The 21,528-nt window shown below is 43.9% G+C and overlaps 1 protein-coding gene across 2 annotated transcripts in view; it reads left to right on the top strand.

Moving 5' to 3' along the window:
- The window catches only part of F13a1 (coagulation factor XIII A chain), a 164,385-nt gene extending 143,095 nt beyond the window's left edge, over positions 1-21,290 (top strand). For both annotated transcript variants that reach the window (XM_027948066.2, XM_027948065.2), the window contains exons 14-15: positions 12,843-12,979; positions 19,569-21,290. In XM_027948066.2, coding sequence (XP_027803867.2) covers positions 12,843-12,979; positions 19,569-19,722 — 291 coding nt within the window. In that variant the 3' untranslated portion in view covers positions 19,723-21,290. The remainder of the gene's footprint in view (positions 1-12,842; positions 12,980-19,568) is intronic.
- Positions 21,291-21,528: the final 238 nt, after the last annotated feature.

Here is a 21,528-nt window from a genome sequence, read left to right as displayed (position 1 = left end):
ATGATAAGCAGGGATCCCGAGCAGCTGCATTCCCCTAAAGTGGTAATGAATCAAAGCTCCATAATAAGCCTATGATATCTTAATGGCCCTCCAGGTGGGGGACAGTGGGCCCAAGTGGGCCGAAGTGGGGAGTAGGCCTTCTTTCTTGTGAATCATTTGTAAAGATGGTAACCATCGGGTGGCATTCAAAGTGGCGGCTTTCTTTGGGGACATTTTTTTTTCTTTCAGTGACTGGGTTCTGAATGCCATTATCAAAGCTTCACATGTATCAATGGGTTTTGAATAGTCAATAACCCCAGGAGGTAGGAAGTAGCACATTTCCACTCCACCCATGAGAAAACTGAAGGTCAGATAGGCTGTATAACTTGTCCAAGGTCACACCCAGCAAGTAGGAGAGCTGGGCCTCCAAGCCTCGCAGTCTGGCTTATAGAGGCAGGGCTGGGAACTGGCTCCCTCCGCCAACTTTCTTGGTTTGTTCCTGTGTGGAAGGCACCTGAGCCACCCTAATATGAGATCCACCTGAACCTGAATACAATGGTACTGCCCATTGGGGAACATGGAATACTCCAAGCCCCCTTTAGCTCTTTCACCCCAGTTACCACCTGTAGACCCACCATGAACCTAAAAGGCCTTAAGAGCCGAGATTAAAATGAGGATGTGAAGGTTGCAGGCAAAATCAGAAACACATGCAAAACAGAGGAGTGTGTCCTGGGGCCACCCCAGGGGTGCTTCATGCTGAGAGAACTGGAATTCAACAGCTTGAGGCACAGAGGACCACATCAAGGAGGTCTGCCCTGCTCCCTGCCCAGGAAGGCTGCCCCTTCATGGCTGACTGTCCTTGGAGAAGTGTGCCAGGCCCACCCCAGCTGCACAGTGGAGACATCTTTGGCTGTTTTCTTGGGGACGTTGAACAGGGCCTGTCTATGGACCCTTTCCCACCAGGGGCGAGGCCTGCATACTCACCTAATTACAAAGCAGTGGCTCGTCCCCAAGAGTGCCTCAAGAGAAAGCTTTTCACGCTATGGAGGCTCACATCGCAGCACAACATAGAATTTAATTGCACCACTGATAATAATCTGGATGTATGAAGGAAACGGATACCTTTGATCTTTTAGGCATTATTAATTTGACAGAGCATTTGTTCTCTTCTGGGTTTACGGAAAGAGTAGTTTCATTCCCCACGAGTAGAATCAGAAATACCTTACTCCACAAGTGAGCGGACCTGGGCCAGGAGGGTATACTTTACAAAGAGTTGTTTCCGTTTGGTTTGGTTTCCACCAAGGAATCAGGAAGGCTGTGCCCAGTGGAAACTGATTTAGAGGCAGGACATTTGACTGAGACTGGAGTGTGAGGGAGATTTGAAATCTGGCTTTTGTCCAGTGTCACGTTTGTTCAGGAAAGAGGTGAGGGTGTGGCAGCGCACATGAGCCTTAACCACCAACCTCCTGAACCCCAAGGGTAAACCAAATCCGAATGGGGCAGGAGGTGTTCCTAGGAAGTGTCTCACACCCTCAAAAACCGCAGAGGCATCTCCAACCTGTGAGAGGACCTTCCTCATTCTGGAAACTCTGGCTACAAGATGGGGCGCCTGGGACCCAGCTTAGCTGACTGGTGATAGGAAATCCAGGACCATGGTCTGCAGATGACAGTTCTTACACTGCAAGAGATGGGGGCAGGGAAAGAAGACCCGAGGAAGACCAGGGAGGAGAGGGAAGAGAACAGTAGGAAAACATGGAATTGAATTGTCGCACAGGAGACCTCAGCAAGATGAGTTAGATGCGTGGTATAAAACAGGAGCTGGAGAGGGAGTTAAATGCAAGCCAAAGTGCAAAATCTATAATGGCTTGGAGGTCCAGCATTATCTAGGACATGCGTACCCAAATGCTAGGAAAATGCTAGAATCCTTCCTCTTTCTTTTTGAGCCTGAAATGGACTCCCCACTGGCTGAATCTCCCAAGGTCACCATGGATCAAAGTGCCAGGCATGGGGTGGAAAAACAGGAGAGATGATAAGTTATGGGGACATGGCCCTCGGATCCTTAGCTCATGGACAAGAGGAGGGATAAGGCCAGCACATGGTGCTAACAGTGATAGCAGCTGTGATCTATTAAGCACAAAATTACTAGGCACTTCTCTCTCGCATTATCTTTTTGAATCCTCCTTGTCACCCTACAAGGTAGGGAGGTATTAGTAGAATCTTCATTTTTCAGATGTCCAGAGAAGATAGTACCTTGCAGCATAGGGCTCTGGGGCCAATTATAAGAGTTCAAAACCTGTTTTCTCAACATAATACCTGTGTAACTCTGCACAGATCATTGCACCTCTCTTAGATTCTGTTTTCTCGGGTGTGTCATAAAGGTGATGGCAATGCTGGCTTCCTGGGGTTCTTGTGAGTTTTTAATGAGCCAGTGGATGTCTGCTGCCTGAGTCACAATAAACACCTGGTATACGTTGGTTGCTGCTATTATTGCAATTGCGTCTGTTTGCAAGTGACTTGCCCATGATGGCGCACCTGGTGAGGGAAGGTGAGAAGCTTCTAATCTGGGTCCTTCTGATTCAGAAGGATATGCAGGTAACCACTGGGCTGCCTTGCTCTCACCCTGGGACTCTCCCAGGAAGCAGGGTTGAGGACTGCTTTGAGACTAAGAGGTCTATGTGTTTCGAGAGAGGAGAGATCACTCAAAGTTGAATGCTCATGACTTAAGACTGTAGAAGGGTAGCTGATCCTCGATGAATGGATGGCCTTTAACCAATACAGATGGATGGAGAGAGCATTCCAGATACTAGAAGAAACCATGAGCAAGGGCAGGCAGGAGGCAGATGGCAGGTGTGGAGAGCAGCAAAGAGCCAGCCTTAGTTGGGATGGAGGTTGGAAGCCAGGCCTGAGTAGTGATGACCCAAGAAAGGCAGCTTAGGGCCGTTTGGAGGTGAGTGTCACATTTATGGACGAGAGCTTTGCAATTGACTCTGTGGACAAGAGGCTTCAGTCCACAGAGCATGGCTAGAACCTGGTCATCAACTCTGTCCTCCCCAGAGCCCTCCTTTCTTTCTCTTCGAGGTCTCGGACAAAGCATTTTCTGGTAACTTCAAGCTCAGCTGATACTGGAGTCACCTGGCAGCTAGACTCCAGCTGCTCTTACCCAGCTTCCTTTTCAGACGTTCCTGGAAGGTATTGGGCCCCACCTACCTGCATCTAAGTCATTATCAACCCAAGCCATTAGACCAATGGCCACATGTTCTTATATCCCAGTGGATTCCATCTTGGATTTGATTTGTCCTCGTGGCAATAAAGATTGGGTTTGGGTTAAATTTGTTTCCAATTAACGATTCCCAGCACCCACCATGTGTGAGTCATGGTGTGTGATCCTCATATGGAAAATGGCAGGGAGAGACAGTCATTAAACTTTAATGAGCACACATATCTTTCCTCATGCTATCAAAATATTTTGATGAGAAAGTGTATTTTATTAAAAGCAGACATAGAATTTTTCTCTGCCTTCCCATGTGCTGATTGTTGTAAGCTGATTTAAGTCAGGAAAAAGCTCTTCAGCATTTTAATTTATAATGAACAGCTGGGTTTTTGAAGAGGATGGGGCCACAGGGGGGAATCCAGCTGGTGTCCAGGCTACAGAGTGGCTTGTCTGGGGCCTGTGGCCCATAACATGGGAACAGCAACCAATGCCTTTCTGCCATTCTGAGGGCAGGTTTTATGGTTTTCAGTCCTCATGGAAATCAACTGCAACAAGACAACCAGGAGGGTCAGCAGCAACCCCTGAGGTAGAGAAAGAGAATCGCAGTGGCTAAGACATGGGCGGGGCTCAGATTTCCTGGTTCATCATCCTATCTGGGCTGTTTGGGGCTAATATCCATTTCATATGTAAAACGGTGACAATAATAATAGGTCTTACAAGAAGTGTCTCTTTCAACACCCCCAGAGAGTGTTCAGGGACTTCTTCTGGGCAGGCTTCCCTTAAGGGCAACACCTGGACAGACTGTGTCCATATGGGATGAGAGGGAAACGGGAGACCAAGTCCAACCCACGCATCATTTTCCAAGCCCTACAGCCTCGTGGGGAGCTGCATTCACCATAAGAAAGGGTTCCCTACAAATGCACCATGGTGTTCCCCTGCAATCCCAGCAATTCAGGAGGCTGAGGCAGGAGGATTGCAAGTTCAAGGCCAGCCGTGGCAACTCAGCAAGACACTGTCTCAAAATACAATTTTTTTTAATATTTATTTTTTAGTTGGACACAATATCTTTATTTTATTTATTTATTTTTATGTGGTGCTGAGGATCAAACCGAGGGCCTTGCATGGGTTAGGCAAGCGCTCTACCACTGAGCCACCACCTCAGCCTTCAAATTTTTTAAATAGGGAAAGGGGATGTTGCTCAGTGGTAGAGTGCCTCTGGGTTAAATCTCCAGGACCAAGAAAAAAAATTAAAAAGAAAGAAAAGAGGGGCTCCCCCGCTACCTGGCCCAGGGGCACTGCAGCTCAGCCTCGCATCCACATCTCTTCTGACTGCCGACACTAGTGGGGTTGGCCTCAGCCAGAGTCCTGACATTTTGTTCCAGCTGGAGCCTTTCATTAAATGTCCACGATTCTTACTGACATTAACCTTGGAATCCTCAGATTCCCTGCTGCCCATGTCCTTGAGCGAGGCAGGCGGGCTGCTGAGATGAGTGCTGGGGTCCTGCTCCTCCAGCATCACAATTCATACACCTTCATCCCAAGGACAAATTAAACTTGGGGGAACCACCAAGAGACAGCCACTAGGTGAGATGTGAGCTTAATCTTTTTCTTAGTCAGAACCCAAATATCCCAATCTTGTCATCAAACCATAAGAAAACAGAGCCTGTGTTCTGATCATCCTGAGCCCTGATCATTTTCCTCTGTGTGTCAGTCACCTCGCTGTGATAAACGCCTGAGGTAAAGCAACTTAAAGGAGGAAAGGTTTATTTTGACCCAGGGTTTCAGTCCATGGTGCCTGGACCCTATTGATTGGGGCCTGCAGTGGCTCAGTACTCATGGCAGGAGTGTGTGGCAGAGGAGGCTGCTCACCTCATAGCAGCCAGGAAGTAAGAAGAGCAAGGAGAAGGGGCTGGAGGACCAGGATCCCTTCAAGGACACGCCCCCAATGACCTAACTTCCTCCCATGGGGCCCCACCTCTTAAAGGTCCCACCACCTCCCAATGGCACCACAGGCTGATGACCAGATCTTTAACACATGGGCCTTTGGGGTATGTTCCAGATACAGGCCATAATGCTCTCTGTGCCTCTAACCAAGCCCATTCTCTCTCTAGCTTTCCTGTGCTCTCAGTGACTCCCTCCCCATCTCTAGAACTCAGCCCACCTCACCCCTTCAAGAGGGAAGTCAGGGGCGGGGACCAGCAGGGAAGTGGATTTCTCCATTTCTCTATGGTTCTCCTCTCTGTGCCTCATCCCTCCCCTAGGGGGATGTACCGGTGGAAACTGCCTCACCATCAACCAGGAAATTTTTTTTCTCCCTTAAAAGCTCATATTTCATAAATGCTAGTATGTGTCAGATGCTGTGCCATCTGAATATTACATTGAATTGTGCCAGTAACTGCATTTAAATAACTAAAGACCAGAGATTTCAAGTGACCTGCCCAAAGGACACACAGTGGCAACCCCCCACAAGGTCTTCAGACCTTGAGTTCAACTAACTTTCTCCTTAGCCTCCCTTGGAAGATCATCACACACACACACACACACACACACACACACACACACACACACCTACGCTCTTCCCAGACACACTGCCCCAGGCCATCTGTGGAGGAAACAAAACACTCTGTGAGTTCCTGCCACCAGGGACTCTGAGCAGGTGAAGCCTATTTACCCCAGGGGACCCCAGGTGAGGCACCTCCAGCCACACCTTTAACAAGCTTAAGAAGCTGACTACCCATTCGTGGCTGTTGGTCATGGAGAATGATGGCCACAGAATCAGACAGTATGTGAGCTTGGACAGACAGGAGGGCATGTGCTAGCTCCATCCTGGGTGAGTCCTGCCACTCCCAAGTGTGATTGCCATCCCGCCCCCTAGCACTGCTCTGCATTTGAGATAGAAAATGAGACATCACTGTTTGCCACAACACCTAAATCATACTGTGGTCTATGCATTTCTCTATACTCCATGTTTGTATAAATATGTCAAGATATTCTCTACTGTCATGTATATCTAAAAAGAACAAATAAAAAAAAGACACACACACAAAGAAAATATTCTAGAGTAAAACCAGTCCCACCTACCTGTCTTGTAATTCCACTATATTAGGGCTACTGGATATTCTTTTTAAAATGATATCTCTACCTTTACCCTAAATAGAAAATCCTGTTATCATCAGGTAATGTATATCAAGGTCCCAAGGCCACCTTGTCACATTTCACTCGGGCGTAGGAATCTAATTCTTTCCCGACGAAGTCAAAAAGAAAGGTAGGTGGTAGATGTTTTTTCAAATTTAGTTCAGGGTCAACTTATAATCATTGTCCTCAACGGAGGTTTTAGTGATAACATAAAAAGCTAACACTGCAAATGATTCTTCAGTGGATTTCAGAAAATAAAGAAGCTATTCTCACCAAAAAAAAGTTACTATTTTTATCTCTCATCTGTCAGAGATCACAGTGTAGGTAGTGTTTAAAGATGAATGTTTTAGAATCAGAAAGACCTAGATTTATATCCGGGTTGGTTCTGCCAACTTACTGGCTTGGCAAGCATTTTTATTTATCTTCTAAGTTTTACTTTTCTACTAATAGAATAGAGGTACTAATAATAAGGTCTACCTCCAAGTCAGACCTGTAGGGATTAAATAATGTAAGTAAATTATCATGTAAGTAAAATGATGAAAATAATAACTGTATTATGAACACTAAATAAAAGTAAGTTATTGTCCTCATTGTTGTTGTTATGAAGCAGTCACTACAGGGTGTCATTAAAGGAGGATGTGGTACTAGTCTGTCTCTATTCAAGTCTCATCACTTACTCTGTGAACTTGAAACAGTTGCTTAACTGTTCTGTGTCTCAGTTTCGTCATTGTAAAATGAAGACTCACACAATCTACTGCATGAGTAGAGGATTAAATAGTCCTCATGTGAGGATTAAAAGAAGCTGATAAAGCTTTCAATGATGATGGTAATATTCTAAATCTACACTGTCCAATATGGCATCCGTTAGTCACATGAGGGTCTTGAGCCCTTGAAATATGGCTAGTGTCCCCAAGGAGATGAATTTTTAAATTTCAGTTAGCTTTAATTAATTGAATCAGCTGCATGTGACTAGTGGCTACCATATTGTCTAGCATAGCCTGACATCACAACCTGACCATGCTAACCTTTAGCGTTATTCACTAAATGCCAGCCCAAGTCTTAGCTGGGAGCAAGGCAGGTGCTGGAGCCAGTGAGCCGAGTTTTCAAACAAGCATTTGCTTCTTACCAGCAGTGACCGTAAGATGAGGAAGAAGGAAAGAATTCAATTTCAATAATACACGGAAGTCGTGATTGAAAGCACTTGAAATAAGAACTGTTAGGTGAATCTCATAAATTGTGTGAATCAAATCGCCAACTTAATTCATTCTCACTCGTTTTCAAACTTTTTTTTCTTCATTTCAGTTTCAATTTTGAAAACGGTTATACATTTTGTAGAGTCGTGGAAGATTACTTGTGGTCTCCTAACAAGTAATTCCTTCCAAAAAGTTTACATAAATATCACCCCATCGCCCCTCCTCTGGTGTGTGTGTGTGTGTGTGTGTGTGTGTGTGTGTGTGTGATTTTTCTGTTTAAAAGAATGGGAGTAGATGCTCATAATCATGAAGAAGTATAAAGAACAAGAACTCAGGCCGGGTGCGATGGCGCACACCTGTTATCCCAGTGGTTTGGAGGTTGAAGCAGGAAGATCAGAGTTCAAAGCCAGCCTCAGCAAAAGCAACTCAGTGAGACCCTGTCTCTAAATAAAATACAAAATAGGGCTGGGGATGTGGCTTAGTGGTGGAGTACCCCTGAGTTCAATTCCTGGTACAAAAAAAAACAAAAAACAAAAACCCAGTATGTCAATATTGGTGAGTGGCATTTAACTTGGGAATGCATCATATTAACAGATTGGTTTTTAAAGAACAGAGATATTTTAAATAGTATATTGAAAGATAAATCATAGCCATCAAATAGTTGGAAAAGCAATTGATGTCACCAAGTAAGACTTACACTTTATTTTTTTTTCTCAAGTCCGTGTATTAGATATGCTTCTGTAAAGTTGATACGCACGAAAGTTCCTGCTTGATCTAACCTTCCCTGGGTTGCCTAAAGAGTCTCTTTACTTAAGGTTTTATAAGAGGAAGAACATCAGAAATGCAGCTACACCGATATGGAATTGTTTTTTATAGCATTAAAGAAAAGGGAGTTGTGAAAATTCATGGAAGAATTCAATAAGAACAGACCTTGTCTCCCAAAATAGTCATTGATCTCAGCATTTCTTAGACACCGTAGCATGACACAGCACTTGATCAACACATAACATGAAAATACTATGTGTAGGCTCCATTTTCCCCAGAGGAAATAGGAAGGAATACCTCCACCGACATTTCCCAGACAAGGAAGGGTGATATTGACCACTGGGCAGATTTTTATATTGGGGTTGATCTGAGTTTTTAAGATTCAGTATCATCTCATTAGTCAGGGCCAGGGAATTTAAATTCTGAGGGCATGAGACAAACATCAGAAAGGGGACATCAAGTCTTTGTTAACTGCAAAAGAAACACACTCCAATCAGAGAAAAGTCCCTCCTTCCACCTCACCATCTCCCCCAAGTCTTTCCCCATCAGGGACATTCAGGCATTATTGATATATATGTGTCAGCAGCTAATCACAGAGATAATTGATGAGGCCCGGCTCCTGAAATTATCCAGAAAGCCCAATCTTCTGAGCATATTCCAATCTGAAGTTTATCCACAAGGCCCAACCACATGGGCCAGTCTTCCAAATTTCAGGTTGAATCAGCATCCCTCATCCAAAAAAGCTGAAACTTTCTCAATGTTAACATGATGCTCAAAACATTTTGGATTTTGGAGTATTTCATATTGAGGATGTTTAACCAGAAAGTCCATGCCAATATCCTAAAAATCTGGAAAACACCAACGTTTTTCAGATAAAGGCATTTCAAGATAAGGGATTTCAGAGAAGGGACATTTGACCTGCACTATCACATTTGTAAGGGTATACTTTGTTTTCCATGGCACCGGAACCTTCTTGTAGAGCCAGCCCACCACATGGAAAAGGTTCTTAGTTGGGGTTCATGGTTCTCCTCGAGAACCTGGGACACACTTCATGAGTCCATAGTGAATCCCCTAAGAATAAATGTCCACAATGTATGTATCTTGCACTTGTTGCTGCGTATGTCTATGGGGAGGAAGGGTTAGGAGCAGCTATCAGACTTATCTTTTAATGTTTTTATTAGTACTTTATAATTACATATAATTGTGGGGTTTATTTTGAAATAATCATACATGCATGGGACATAAGTGGCTCCATTTCCATCCCCAGTACTTACCTCTTTTCCTCCCTCCTCCCTCCCCTGTTCTCCCTCCTCAACTCTGCCGGTCTCCCTTCCACTTATTTATTGATTTTTAATGGGTGCTTCATAAATAGACATAAAGGTGAAATTCGCTGTGGTGTGTTCATGTATGTGCATAATGCATAATTGCTCATAGATGGACTTAACACATAATTTGGCCAACTTCATTCCACAGTTCCTTCCTTTTCCCATCCCTCCTCCCTCTCCCTCAAACCCTTTCCTCTACTTCACTGATCTCCCTTGTATTCTCCTGGGATCACCCCCCACTCCACTTTTCCCCCCTTATTTTGTTCTGGCTTCAGCATGTGAGAGAAAACATTCAACCCTTGACTTTCTGAGCCTGGCTTATTTCACTCAGCATGATGTTCTCAATTCCATTCATTCACAAGCAAATGCTGATTGATTTTTGAGGGCTCAGGCCCATACCTGTAATAGTGTGCCATGGAGAAGGCAGATGGCCCCCAAATGTTTTTCTCAGAGACAATTAAAATCATCATAAGCAAACACTTTGACCAGTAATGTCTCTGAAGCATCCCCACCTTCTCTAATTTAGAGAGGTTTTTTTAAAAAATAAATATTAATTTTTATTTTGTATTTTTAAATTCCTTAAATGTGGAAAAAAATGTCCTGGACACACCAGAGGATTAAACCAAGGGGACCATGTAACATATTTCAATGTACTTCAGTGTTTACATTGACTATGTTCATACGTCTGGGAAGAAAGTAACAAATTCAGAATGACTTCCACACGTCTTGTCTGTACCAATGGTTTTTAACTGGGTGGGGGGCAGGATTTTGCTACCCAGGAAATATTTGACAGTTTCTGGAGCTACTTTTGGTGGTCATGAGAGGTGTAGGGGTGCAATTGGCATCCAGTAGATAGACCCAGAGATGCTGCAAAATGTCCTACAGTCTAGACAAAAAGATGTCAATCATGCTGAGGTTGACTCTGGGCTAGACCTTGACTCTTGGCTATGCCACAGCCTTCGAACCAAGCTAATCCACTCCCACTCTGTCCCCAGCAGCCACAAAATTAACTTCTGGTTCACATTCCAATGTGTTCCTTATTTAATTTGACCCCTCTCCCATTGAGCCTGATTTATTCACAGTCTTGTCACCGTGGCTCCAAATCCAACATTGCTCTCCACCCAATTTGGAAAACTCCCTTGCTCCTGGCTGGTTTCTGGACCTCAGGACAAATGGTTTGGGTTGTCTTGTTAAGGCCTAGTTGTTGCCTTTGCTGGCCCCCTCTGGTCATGGAGTCCTAGGCTCTAAGTGCAGCCTCTCTAGTTAGAAAAACTTGACCTTGAGTCCCTTTCCAGTCTGTAGCTTCAAATTCTCATGCAAGATACTTATTTCTCTGAACCACAGTTTCCTCTTTCATAAAATGGAACTCCAGCACCAATGATCCTTCCAAGAAAACCTTATTCTTCTTAGAGGAACAACTATTATTATGTTATCATCTCCTTTCTGGGTTCCTTGGAGCTGATACAAATTCAGCCCTCGTGTTGTGGGGCTTATGTGAGAACCATAAATTCTCAACTGAGGTTGGTACTTGGTAGTCAACAAAGATGCTTAAAATAAATGAATTAAAACCTCCACTACTTGAGACTCTAACTTAATCGTTTGGCGCAGGTTAAGATCTCCATAGTAGTAAAGCACTAACTACCCGATCAGGCACACAAACCAAGTGTACCTGCTGCTGTTACCATCTTGACCATGTCTGCTCCACTCCTGATCCCCCTGAACCCATCTCTCCACCCACCTGCTGCTCAGGACATGGGGTTACGAATGTAACAAACAGGAAGTTGCTGAAGGTTTTGTTTTCTTACAGATTTTAAAAACAAAAAATTCCATAGTCATAAACTGAGTCTTAAACCAAGACTTAAAAAGTAAAGCCATAAGATTTTATTCTTAGCTACAGAGTCAGTAAGCAAGGGTCCTTTTCTCTGGGTAACATCCTTCCTTTTTACCTTCACACAAAAGAAACTTTTCTAGGTTATACACTTGCAAAAGAAATAAGGTCTAACAATGACAAGGTTGTTACCTAGAAAACTCAAGCAACAAGCAAATTCCATTTCTAAACAGTTTATCTAACTTAACAAATATTTACTGGACACTGGGTTGCTATTGGAGTTAAAAGTGTACTAAAATAAAAGGTAAATAGAGCTACCTAGAGCATTGCTATTCCAAAAAAGCACGAGCTATAATGTATTGCACCTTTGCCATGAACCTTGCAAACAGCTTTCTGTGCATTATCTCATCCCACCCTTTTCTTATGAGGGAGGAATTGTTATATTATTTTTTTTATCTTGTTCTCAAGTGATTTAGGTCTTGTACAGATCTGCCCATTTGGCATACACACGCCCTAAGCAAAAGAAATCCTATAGTCCCCTGGCCATTTTCCAGCACATTAAGTTTGTGCTGGGAAAATGTGTAGTTACAAGTGCCTGGTGCATAGTAAACACGGTGTAAGGGATAATAATAATAATAACAATAACCTTCTACAAACATCACCCCATATGAACGTCAGGCCAGTTTTACAGAAAAGAAAATTGAGTCTTGGAGAGTATTAGTGAGTCACCTGAGTCCCCACTGTCAGCAAGGGTCAAAGCTGTCATTGAACTCTGGTTGTCTCTGCTTGCCAAATACCTGATACTTGGGGGAGTTGTTGTGGACAGATTCACCCACAAATAGTTGTATATCATCCTAGACTTCTACCCTCCTGGGATCCGCTATTGCAGCTGTAGCTGAAAAATTCTTTTCCCCTGTTTCAGTGTCCAGAGTCCTCCTCTTCAAGTTCAACAAGAAGGACTCTCTCATTAGATATTTAAATGCAAGAAGGCACGAGCCCCACAGAGAGTTCTCTCTCTCTTGAGTTCAGGAACCCCTCACGTCCTGGTAGGAGGTTTGAGTCCTTTCCAGAAGCCAGTTCACTCAGCTGCCCTGGTGGAGGAAGCTGCTGCTACACCAAATGCACTCCCACACCGCCTGCGGACACGAAGCAGCCAGTGGCCACGGCTATTAACCCGAACTCTAATTAGGGTGGTTTTTATAATGAGGGAAAGAGTGTGATTCTAATTAGTAATTTTCCATCTTTTTCTCCATAGGTATCCTCAAGTCAAAGCAATAGGCTGTCCTCCTCCTCGGGCTGGTTGCACCTACTATAAAACTTCAGCAAAAGTGAAAATGGGGAAGGAAACATGAAGCAGGAGAGAGGTTTTACTGGCTACTGATGAGCTGTGTTCTCCCTTGACTCAGGTCCGAGGCGCTGCGGTCGTTGGTTCGGACATGGTTGTCACTGTTGAGTTCACCAACCCTTTAAAAGAGACGCTTCAAAATGTCTGGATGTACCTGGAAGGTCCTGGAGTCATAAGACCCAAAAGGAAGACGTTCCGGTACGTGCTGGGAGAAAGTGGGAAGGTAGCATGGGGCCGTGGGACGCTGTCTCTGTCCCTCTGTGTCTTTTCTGATCACATCTACTCTCTAGTGAAAGTGTCTAAGATGCAACTCCTTATGGATCCGGTCTGTGGGGCATGGGGTAAAAACAGGGTTGGTTTGACCATCACGTCCATCATTGAATCCTTAAAGCCACCCCAGAAGGGAGATACAATTACCAACTCTCTTCTTTTGTTGGGGAATTTGGAGCTTCAACAGGTCAGTGGACTGCCTCCATGACACACAGCTTATAAGCAGAGAGCCGAATTTCAAATTCAAGGTGGCTGATTGCAGAACTCATTCCCGTCATTTTGCCATACCACCTCCTCATGTGTCATCCACTAATTTTCACTGAGCACCTGCATATGCCAAGTGGGACACTGAAAGATGCCCTTTCTATGGGTCCTTTCTTTCCAACTCCACCTCTTAGATTTAGCAACCCAATCACTGTGGTTCCACTGGGGCCAAAAGGCTGCCCCAGGCTCTGTAATAATATAAATGGAACTCAGCCTCTTCCACATCCAGCACCATCAAACTGTGCCCTGCTGGTTTGCTTCTGTGGCACCTATTGACTGTGACTGTCACCCAAGAGGACAGCCCATTCCACAGTCAGGTAACTCAGAAAACACACCTTTTCTACCTTGAGATCCTACCAATGACAATTTTGTTATCTGGCCTGACACAAAATAAGGTCCACGACTCTTCCATCTGATGACTTGGAAATGTTCGCAAGCAGGTGTCTCGTCTTCCTTGAGGTCTTCTCTACTTGGGACCAAATACCCACCCCGACTTCATCTTTCTGGCCACTAATATGGTTTTAGCTCCCTCCCTCTCCCGCACTGTGCAATTTGTCTGTGCTTCTCTTAAATTGTGACACTCAGAATGGGTCCCAATCTTCGAAGTTTATTACTTTCATTTCTACCACAAATAAGTCCCCGTCAGCATCAATCAATCTAGCACATTTCCTACGGGGTGACCTTCTAAGGCAAAGAAAGGGAAGTGAGAGTTTTGGAAACCACCTCATGACCATCTATGTTAGGAGTTTTCCCAACACCTCTTACGGAAGCCACCCCACTCTGTAAGCTGCAAGGCCTCACTCATCCTTTCTGGGACACCACCATTGCCCACAAAAGACTCTCTCTGCATTTCTTTTCGAATTACAGGTCCCACAGTTTTTGCATCCTATCTTAAGAGATGCCTTATTACCAATGCAGTACACAACACAGAAAATAATTCGAGTGCTTTTTTAAAATGGCAAGCAAAAGATATAACATCCTGCCTGTATTAATAGGACATTCTCAGGGAAAAAAAAAAGAATTAAATTAGAAATCAACCCCAGCGAGAGGGAGAGGTCAGCAGCCATAGCCCTGCTTTCGTCAGAAACGACAGTCTTGCTCACCCATTCTCGCACCTTCCCACTCAAATCAGATGCAAGAATCGCTCAGGCAAAGTGAAACACGTTTCCTCTTCCAAACAGCCCCCTGCTGTATCCAATTTTTCCTTCTCAAACAATAGCCACGCAATCTGTATCTGAGGGCACTGGAAACTTCTGCTAGCTTCACACCTTGGCTGTCCCAAGAATCTTGCGTTGCTCAAGGTGAACACATCTATGCTGTGGTTTACCTGGGTGTTCCTCAAAGGTGCAGATGTAAAAGTGTGGTCCCCAGGGTGGCAGTGTTGGGAAACTCTGGGGACCTTGAAGACATGGAGCCTCATGTGTGGCCCAAGATGGTTTAACGCTCCACGCTTCCCACAGCCTCCCTCCCATCTCAGATGTTGGGAGGTTCCATTTCTGTAGATTCTTTGCTTTTAAGTTTCTGCACTTCCAGACCACCCAATAATTCATCCGCCAGATTCATTTTTCTCTTTTAAAAAAATGATCAGGTTCAGTGAGTTATTCCAAGAGAAAACTTACCCAATTTTGTGACTTGAGTTTAAGCTTTGTTTCCCAAGTAGGACAAAAGCTAAGCCTCCGCACACAGAGGACAAACCGTGGGTAGCTGCAGTTTGTTGTTATAATAATCCCATTTGCTTGTGTGCATTCAAGATGATAAATGGCCAGAGTATCCTGATAGCTCAGCACATTACTGAGAATCATTTATCACAACATCCATCCCCCGGAAATGAGATTATTCCAACATTACTCCACTTACCAAAATGAGCAAATGATTTTTTCTCACTTTCTGTTATGCATTTATCTGTAGGTAAAATGACATGCATGTGCACCTTAACGTTGGAATATTTTCATATGCACCCATCGTTATGCAGATCGTTATATGACCAAGAGCAAATAATGAGGTGAAGCTCAAGATCTGGTGACTATTTGAGGTGGTTACCTACATTGCACGGTCCCAGGTCAGATCCTTAAGCAGGACAGTTGTTTCAAAAGATGCTTCTGATTGATCACGTGAGAAACCAGGGTCAAGAGAACCTATGGATCTGGGTAAAAATAGCTTCTGTTGACAAATACATATCTTTAATTCATATTGAATTGATCACTGTAAATTAAGGACAGAGAATTGCTTTTCTGTATACAGACTCAAAGAGCTTTCGTAAATTGTTCTGCAGAGAGTTCAGGCAAAGCAAACAATAACCACAAAGGTAGAGGTGATAGGAATAATAACCGTAATACATTTCTGACATTTCTTGATGCTGACCGTGTCTTGCCACAATTCCAAGTGCAGTACAAATATTAACTCACCTACCCTCTCTCGCTCTGTTCAGGGTCCAATGGTGTTCACCTTTTATAGGGGAGGAAAACAATGTCGAGGTCAATGTTTTTCAAACCTTGAATCATAAAATCAACTTACTGGGTTTGAAAAAGTACATAGGTTATGTATATATGCATTATTCCCATCATTTGTTTTTTTAAGTCACTAATTAAAATAAAGTATGGAGCCACACTTATAAAGAACCAAACTTAAGGAAAGCATTAACAAATATTAAATTAATATAGACATTTTAGATGATCAGTGTCAAAGTCAATGCCTGGAGCCGCACCATAGAGAGAGCTCCCGAGGGCTCAGATGCCTTCTCCAATTCACAGGAAAAGAGGTGAGAGAAAACAGGATTTCTTACATAGTGCCGGGATTTCTGAGATGTCAGGCCTTTAGCCTTTTGACCCCCAGAGGATGTGAACCCAGAGTCGGCTGAAATACACGTTCTTTTATTGATGTTAGAGGAAATCTTGGCATTCTAACTTTGCACAGAAGAGGTCAGGTCTGTAGGTACATGGCCCTCTGTTTCTCCCTTCCCTTTATCTCTGTGAAGTGACAGTGTCTGGTCCCAGGCCCCTGAGGGCAAATGGAAGCCCATCTGATTGAGGTCCTTGGGCCACACCCGACTTTCCTCACAGTTCTCTTTCCCACTGACCCCCACCCGCAGCCTCCCAGTGCAAAGCTGAGCACTGCCCCCAGCTCCTTTGTCTGCCCTGCAGGTCCCTCCAGGAGGGAGGGTCTTACTCCAGCTTATCAGCCTTCTCCCCAGGGAGTTCTGTGGATCTAGCCAGAGAATTCCTTTTCTGAGTACAAGCACTCTCTTAGGTGCCCCGACAGGTCTCTGTTCCTGAGAGATACCCCATCATCCTTTTCTGACCCCAGTTCTTCCCACGGTCCCAGGTCCCTTCATCAGCTCCCAGGTCCTGAGTGCAGAGGTGAATGCTGAGATTCTTGTCTGACTCGGCCATTTAGCTATTGGCAATCTTGGAGAAGCCACTCGTTGTCTTTGAAGTGGACTCCTCCTTACCTATAAACTGGGGGATAAGAATGCCTTCTTTGTTGGGTGGATAAAAAAATGCAGCCCAGGGGCTGGAGCTGTGGCTTAGTGGTAGCTCATTTGCCTAGCATGAGTGAGGCACTGGCCTCGATTCTCAGCACCCCATGTAAATAAATAAAAAATAAATAAAAATAAATGTCTATCAACAACTAAAAAAAGAAAGAAAAGAAATGCAGCTCAGTTTCCTTGTCCTGTTAATTCCATTTTTCTCCTGAATCCTCATCCCCTACCTTCCCATTCTTCTGAATCGAGGCCTTCAGATAGAGTAGCCTTGGTCCCCTGTGTGCTCAGAAAAGTATTCATTTAGACTCATCCCTCCCTGCCTGGTGCAGACCCCAGCCATCTTCCAGGTCCATGCACCACTGGGAAAGAGCAACTAAACCACCACTAACTACCAACTAAACCACCGACTAAACCAGCTATAGATGACCAAGTTCCTTTCAGTTTCTCTTCAGCCCAAATGTCCAAAATGACCCAAGGATTGTCCTTGCCTGAATGTTGCCATGACCTAATGATTTGATAAAATGTCCTCACATAGATAATTTATCTAGTGAGGACTATAGATGGAGGAGCAGTTCTGTCACTCTCTCGTTATCTCGTAAACAAAGATGTTGGTATAACTGAGATGACAGCAACAAACATTTTATGAATTTTTAAAATACTTCTGACTATTTCACTACATACTAGATCCTGTCCTGGCCTCTCTGCTTGGATGATTTCCTTTAATTCTCACATGGGTGCTGTGGGATAATCCACATCCTCATTTTGCAGATGAGGAAACTGAGGCTTAGGGAAGGTCCATCAATTCCCCCATGTTTTTACACCTAATAAGCAGGAGTATCAGAGTTAAGCCTGGGTATCTTGAATCCAGAGTCTATGGAGCTTGTAACCACTAGAAAATATTTCATCATACAGACACCAGGCATTACACATTAGTTCAATAGCGTGTGGGTTTTTTTCAAAATAGATAGATCCATTCAAATTTGCTTTTTCTCTCTGTGGTCTCATCTATCAGGCAGCTATCCCCACGGCATGGGCCCCATGCATAATCGTGTTCATTATGGAACTGTACCACGGACAAAAATTATTTTTCCTCCCAAACTCCATTTTCAAAACTTCTAAGCTCAAAACTGCTAAGTATTTTCAGAAGCGTTAGGTCTCCAAACCCACAGGAATTCAAATTCAGAATGTATCATTTCCAGTGACCACAAAGGAACTTTGAGAATCAGTAGGTTGACGTTGAATGAGTCCTATCTGGAGTGAGTTCCACCTTTCGTGGAGGCCCGGAGAAGCCGGACTGTTCTGTGTCATTTCCAGGTGGAAGCAGCTGGTTGTTTTGCTTTGGGGCAGACCTTTTTAGCAGCCTTCATTTTGCTTGCTGATATTCAGACTTTTGTGAAATTCAAAACAGTCAAAACTCCATTTGGCAGGAATGTAGAAAGAATAGACAGTTGACTATAATTTCAGCTCTTCCATTATCTGGACCATTAGACTCTGTGACCTTGGAAATTCTCTTATCTGTAAAATGACACAGTTGGACTAAGTCATTTCTAAAGCCCTTGCCCACTCTAACATGCTTGCCTCAATAAACCCATGAAAGAGGTTCCTTTTTATCTTTCCAAGATGCTCATAATGGTCTTGATTCATCTCCCTTCCACTCCCCCAGAATAAAGCTGACTCAGGTTCCAGGCCAGGTCATCCAGCACTTGCCCTCCCTGAGAGTCGGTAAGCAGAGACCAGGAACCCTCCACACACAACACTTGCAGGAAGTCTTAAATATTGAAAGAAAGCATAAGTCTGGCTTGAAAAATGAAACCTGTGAAAAAAGCAATCACAGTGGTCAGAAAAGGAGTCGCATGTAAAATACAGTGTAAAATACAATATACAGTCATAGAAAGAGCAGGCACTCAGAAACACCTGGGGTCAAATCCTGTCTCCACCCATAGACCATGTGATCTTGGAAAACTGACTTCACTCTTTGATTATCTATATGCCAAAGCATGTCTGTCTACTTTGAGGCACTGTCACACATTCAAAACCTGCATATTGTTTCCTCCCAGGGTTACAGAGGAGAATGTGTGAGAAGGATCCCAGGAAAATCTATATCTCCCCAACCCTGATGGACCTCAGTCACCCCCTAAAGTAGGCTTGTCCTCAAGACTTGAGGAGATTGTAGAACATGCACTGAAGAAGAAGAAGAGAGCTCTAGGACTATAAAAGACTACCCTAAAGTTACCAGGATAGACATTGGCAAGTAACAGAAAGCTGAATTGGTAGAGGGAATACAATATGGTGGTTGAGAGGATTAGCAATTAGCATAGAGATACTCAAAGTCAGATGGCAGCAAACAGGATCATAGTCCAGATGTTCAGCCCGGAAACAAGGTCTCTCCCCTGGGGGTTGGCAAGAGCTAATTAGAGGGTCAGAGCCTCAGCAATGGCAGTTGAGGATTCAGATAGCAATCTAAACCCAGGAGGAAACTAGAGTTGGTTGGCTCATTGTTGGTTGGTCTTCCCAACCCTATTGTGAAGCAGAGGATGTACACAGGTGGAAGGAACCATGCCCCAATGGGGCTGTTGGTGAATGGCTCTGCAAAGCCTCAGTAGGGACCTCATTTGGGTTCCTATGTACTAAATCAGCCAGCCAAGTCCTTCAGTCCTCTAGCCACCATCAGCTGAGAGAAGGAGGTCAGGTGGTTCAGGTAAGGATTGTCTGCTTCTTGATCAGGTGGGAAACTGAATCCACCAACCTCTCATCTCTTCTCCATCCTTTCAGTGAAATCCGGCCCAACGCCACTGTACAGTGGGAAGAAGTGTGTCAGCCTTGGGTTCCTGGCCGTCGGAAGTTGATAGCCAGCCTGACCAGTGACTCCCTGAGACACGTGTATGGGGAGCTGGACCTGCAGATTCAAAGACGACCTTCCATGTAAACGCACAGGAGGCTGAGATGGACCCAGGCTTGGCTTCTTGTAGGGTTGGCTAAGGATATTCTAATGCAAAAATAGCTCTTGCTTTAACTTAGGTGTGAAGTCTCAGACAGGACTAGAGGGAGCCTGAGAGTGGGGACGCTATATACAGCAAAGAGTCTCTTTTACAAACCTAAGCTATCCAGCATGAAAGTTAGTTTTGAATCACTCTACCTTCCAGAGGATTCTGAGCATTAGCTTTAATTAAGCTCTAATTAAGCTCTCATAGTGCATAAGAGCAAAAGTTATCATTTATCATCACAAATGGCTACAGCACCAAATATCAGAGGGCTTCACTTAATGGGGAGATTTGCTCAATACCTGCCCTCATTTAAAACTTCTGATTTCACACTCAGCCTTCTGGGGGCAATGTACTCCCCCAAAGGGAGAGAAACACATGACCCGGCTCTTAGAATTCTCTTCCCCTTTCCTGGAATCAGGTTCTACCCTCCGTGTTAGAATCCTTTTCCCAGGAATCTGAACACAGCATCATTTTTTCTTCTTGGCAAAGCCAGGAAAAGGTCTTTCATCTTGCACCTGCAGCCAAGAGAATGCCTGCCAAATTTCACAGATTTACCTTGAGAGAAGATGTGGCCCCACATTAACAAATTGCATTTGTGCGAAACTTAATCACCTAGGAGGAGATAAGAAAGCAGGTGCAATGCTCTGATCTATTGAATAATGTAGTTTTATGGTGCGTTTTAATAGGTGTCACACTGTGGCCTGATCAGTGGGAACCAATATCCCTTACTTTAACCTTTCTTGGGGTATATAACTAGAAAGTAATGAGGCTGGTTTGGGACTGGAGGAATAAGGATAATTCTCCTTAATTAGTGATTATAGTTCACCTGTCTCCCTGGGATCATCTCCTTCACACAATGACACAGGTTCAGGTCTTTTGTCAGAGATAGAATGAGCCCAGCAAGTTGGAGAAACTGGTAGATTGAATGACTAGACACGTAGAAGAACAGGCAGCCACTGAGTCTCTCTTTCCTTCATATTGCCTATGTTGAGATCTCACCTCAACACCCAGGTGCTGAAAGGTAACAGGAACACAGCTCTGCAAACACCCAGTTCCAGTTCTGGCCCAGTGACAGGATGCCAACATCATTTGTATTCTGCACCAAGGCTCCAACAGACAAGGTTACTGGTATTTATTTACAAGGCAGATTTATGGTCAGAATTTCCCACTGAAGTGCTTCGGGTATGATTTAGGTGAGTAGATTGTCATTTTTAGAAAAAAAAAATACATAGAAAGTCAGAATGGCATGCTACGTTCTATTAAACTACATTTCTCAGCCTTTGAAACTGATTTTGAACCTTCAGTGCTAAGTCATGAGGGTTACTGGGTTCCCCTCTATAAGTATATCACACATAACTCCATTAAGTCATCTCCCAGCATTTTCCAAGCCTTTCAGTACCCAATTTTTTAAATGAAATGCATTTTGCTAGACTGTTAAACTGGCTTAACTTAGTATATTGTTATTAATGCAAATGTAATAGATGCTTAAAATAAAGTTAATCTGATTATATTTGCAATTGCATGGAAGTGAATGTTGTTAATTTTTACTCCAATGTATAACTAGCCACAACTGCTTGAGAAATCATTCTGTCTCTGCAGTGGACAACCCACCCCTGGATAAGACTACAAACACTTGTCCTTTGGAGAAAATGACTCTAGTAGATACAGACGTCAAAGTTAGCTTTTCTCTCCTCCTTACTAGCCACATTCACTGAAGGAGGACTTTTGCATATTCAATTTAAAAACTA

The sequence above is a fragment of the Marmota flaviventris genome, chromosome 6 (genome assembly GCF_047511675.1).
Source record: "Marmota flaviventris isolate mMarFla1 chromosome 6, mMarFla1.hap1, whole genome shotgun sequence".
NCBI classification, from domain to species: Eukaryota; Metazoa; Chordata; class Mammalia; order Rodentia; family Sciuridae; genus Marmota; species Marmota flaviventris.
This window is presented reverse-complemented; position numbering and strand designations above follow the sequence as displayed.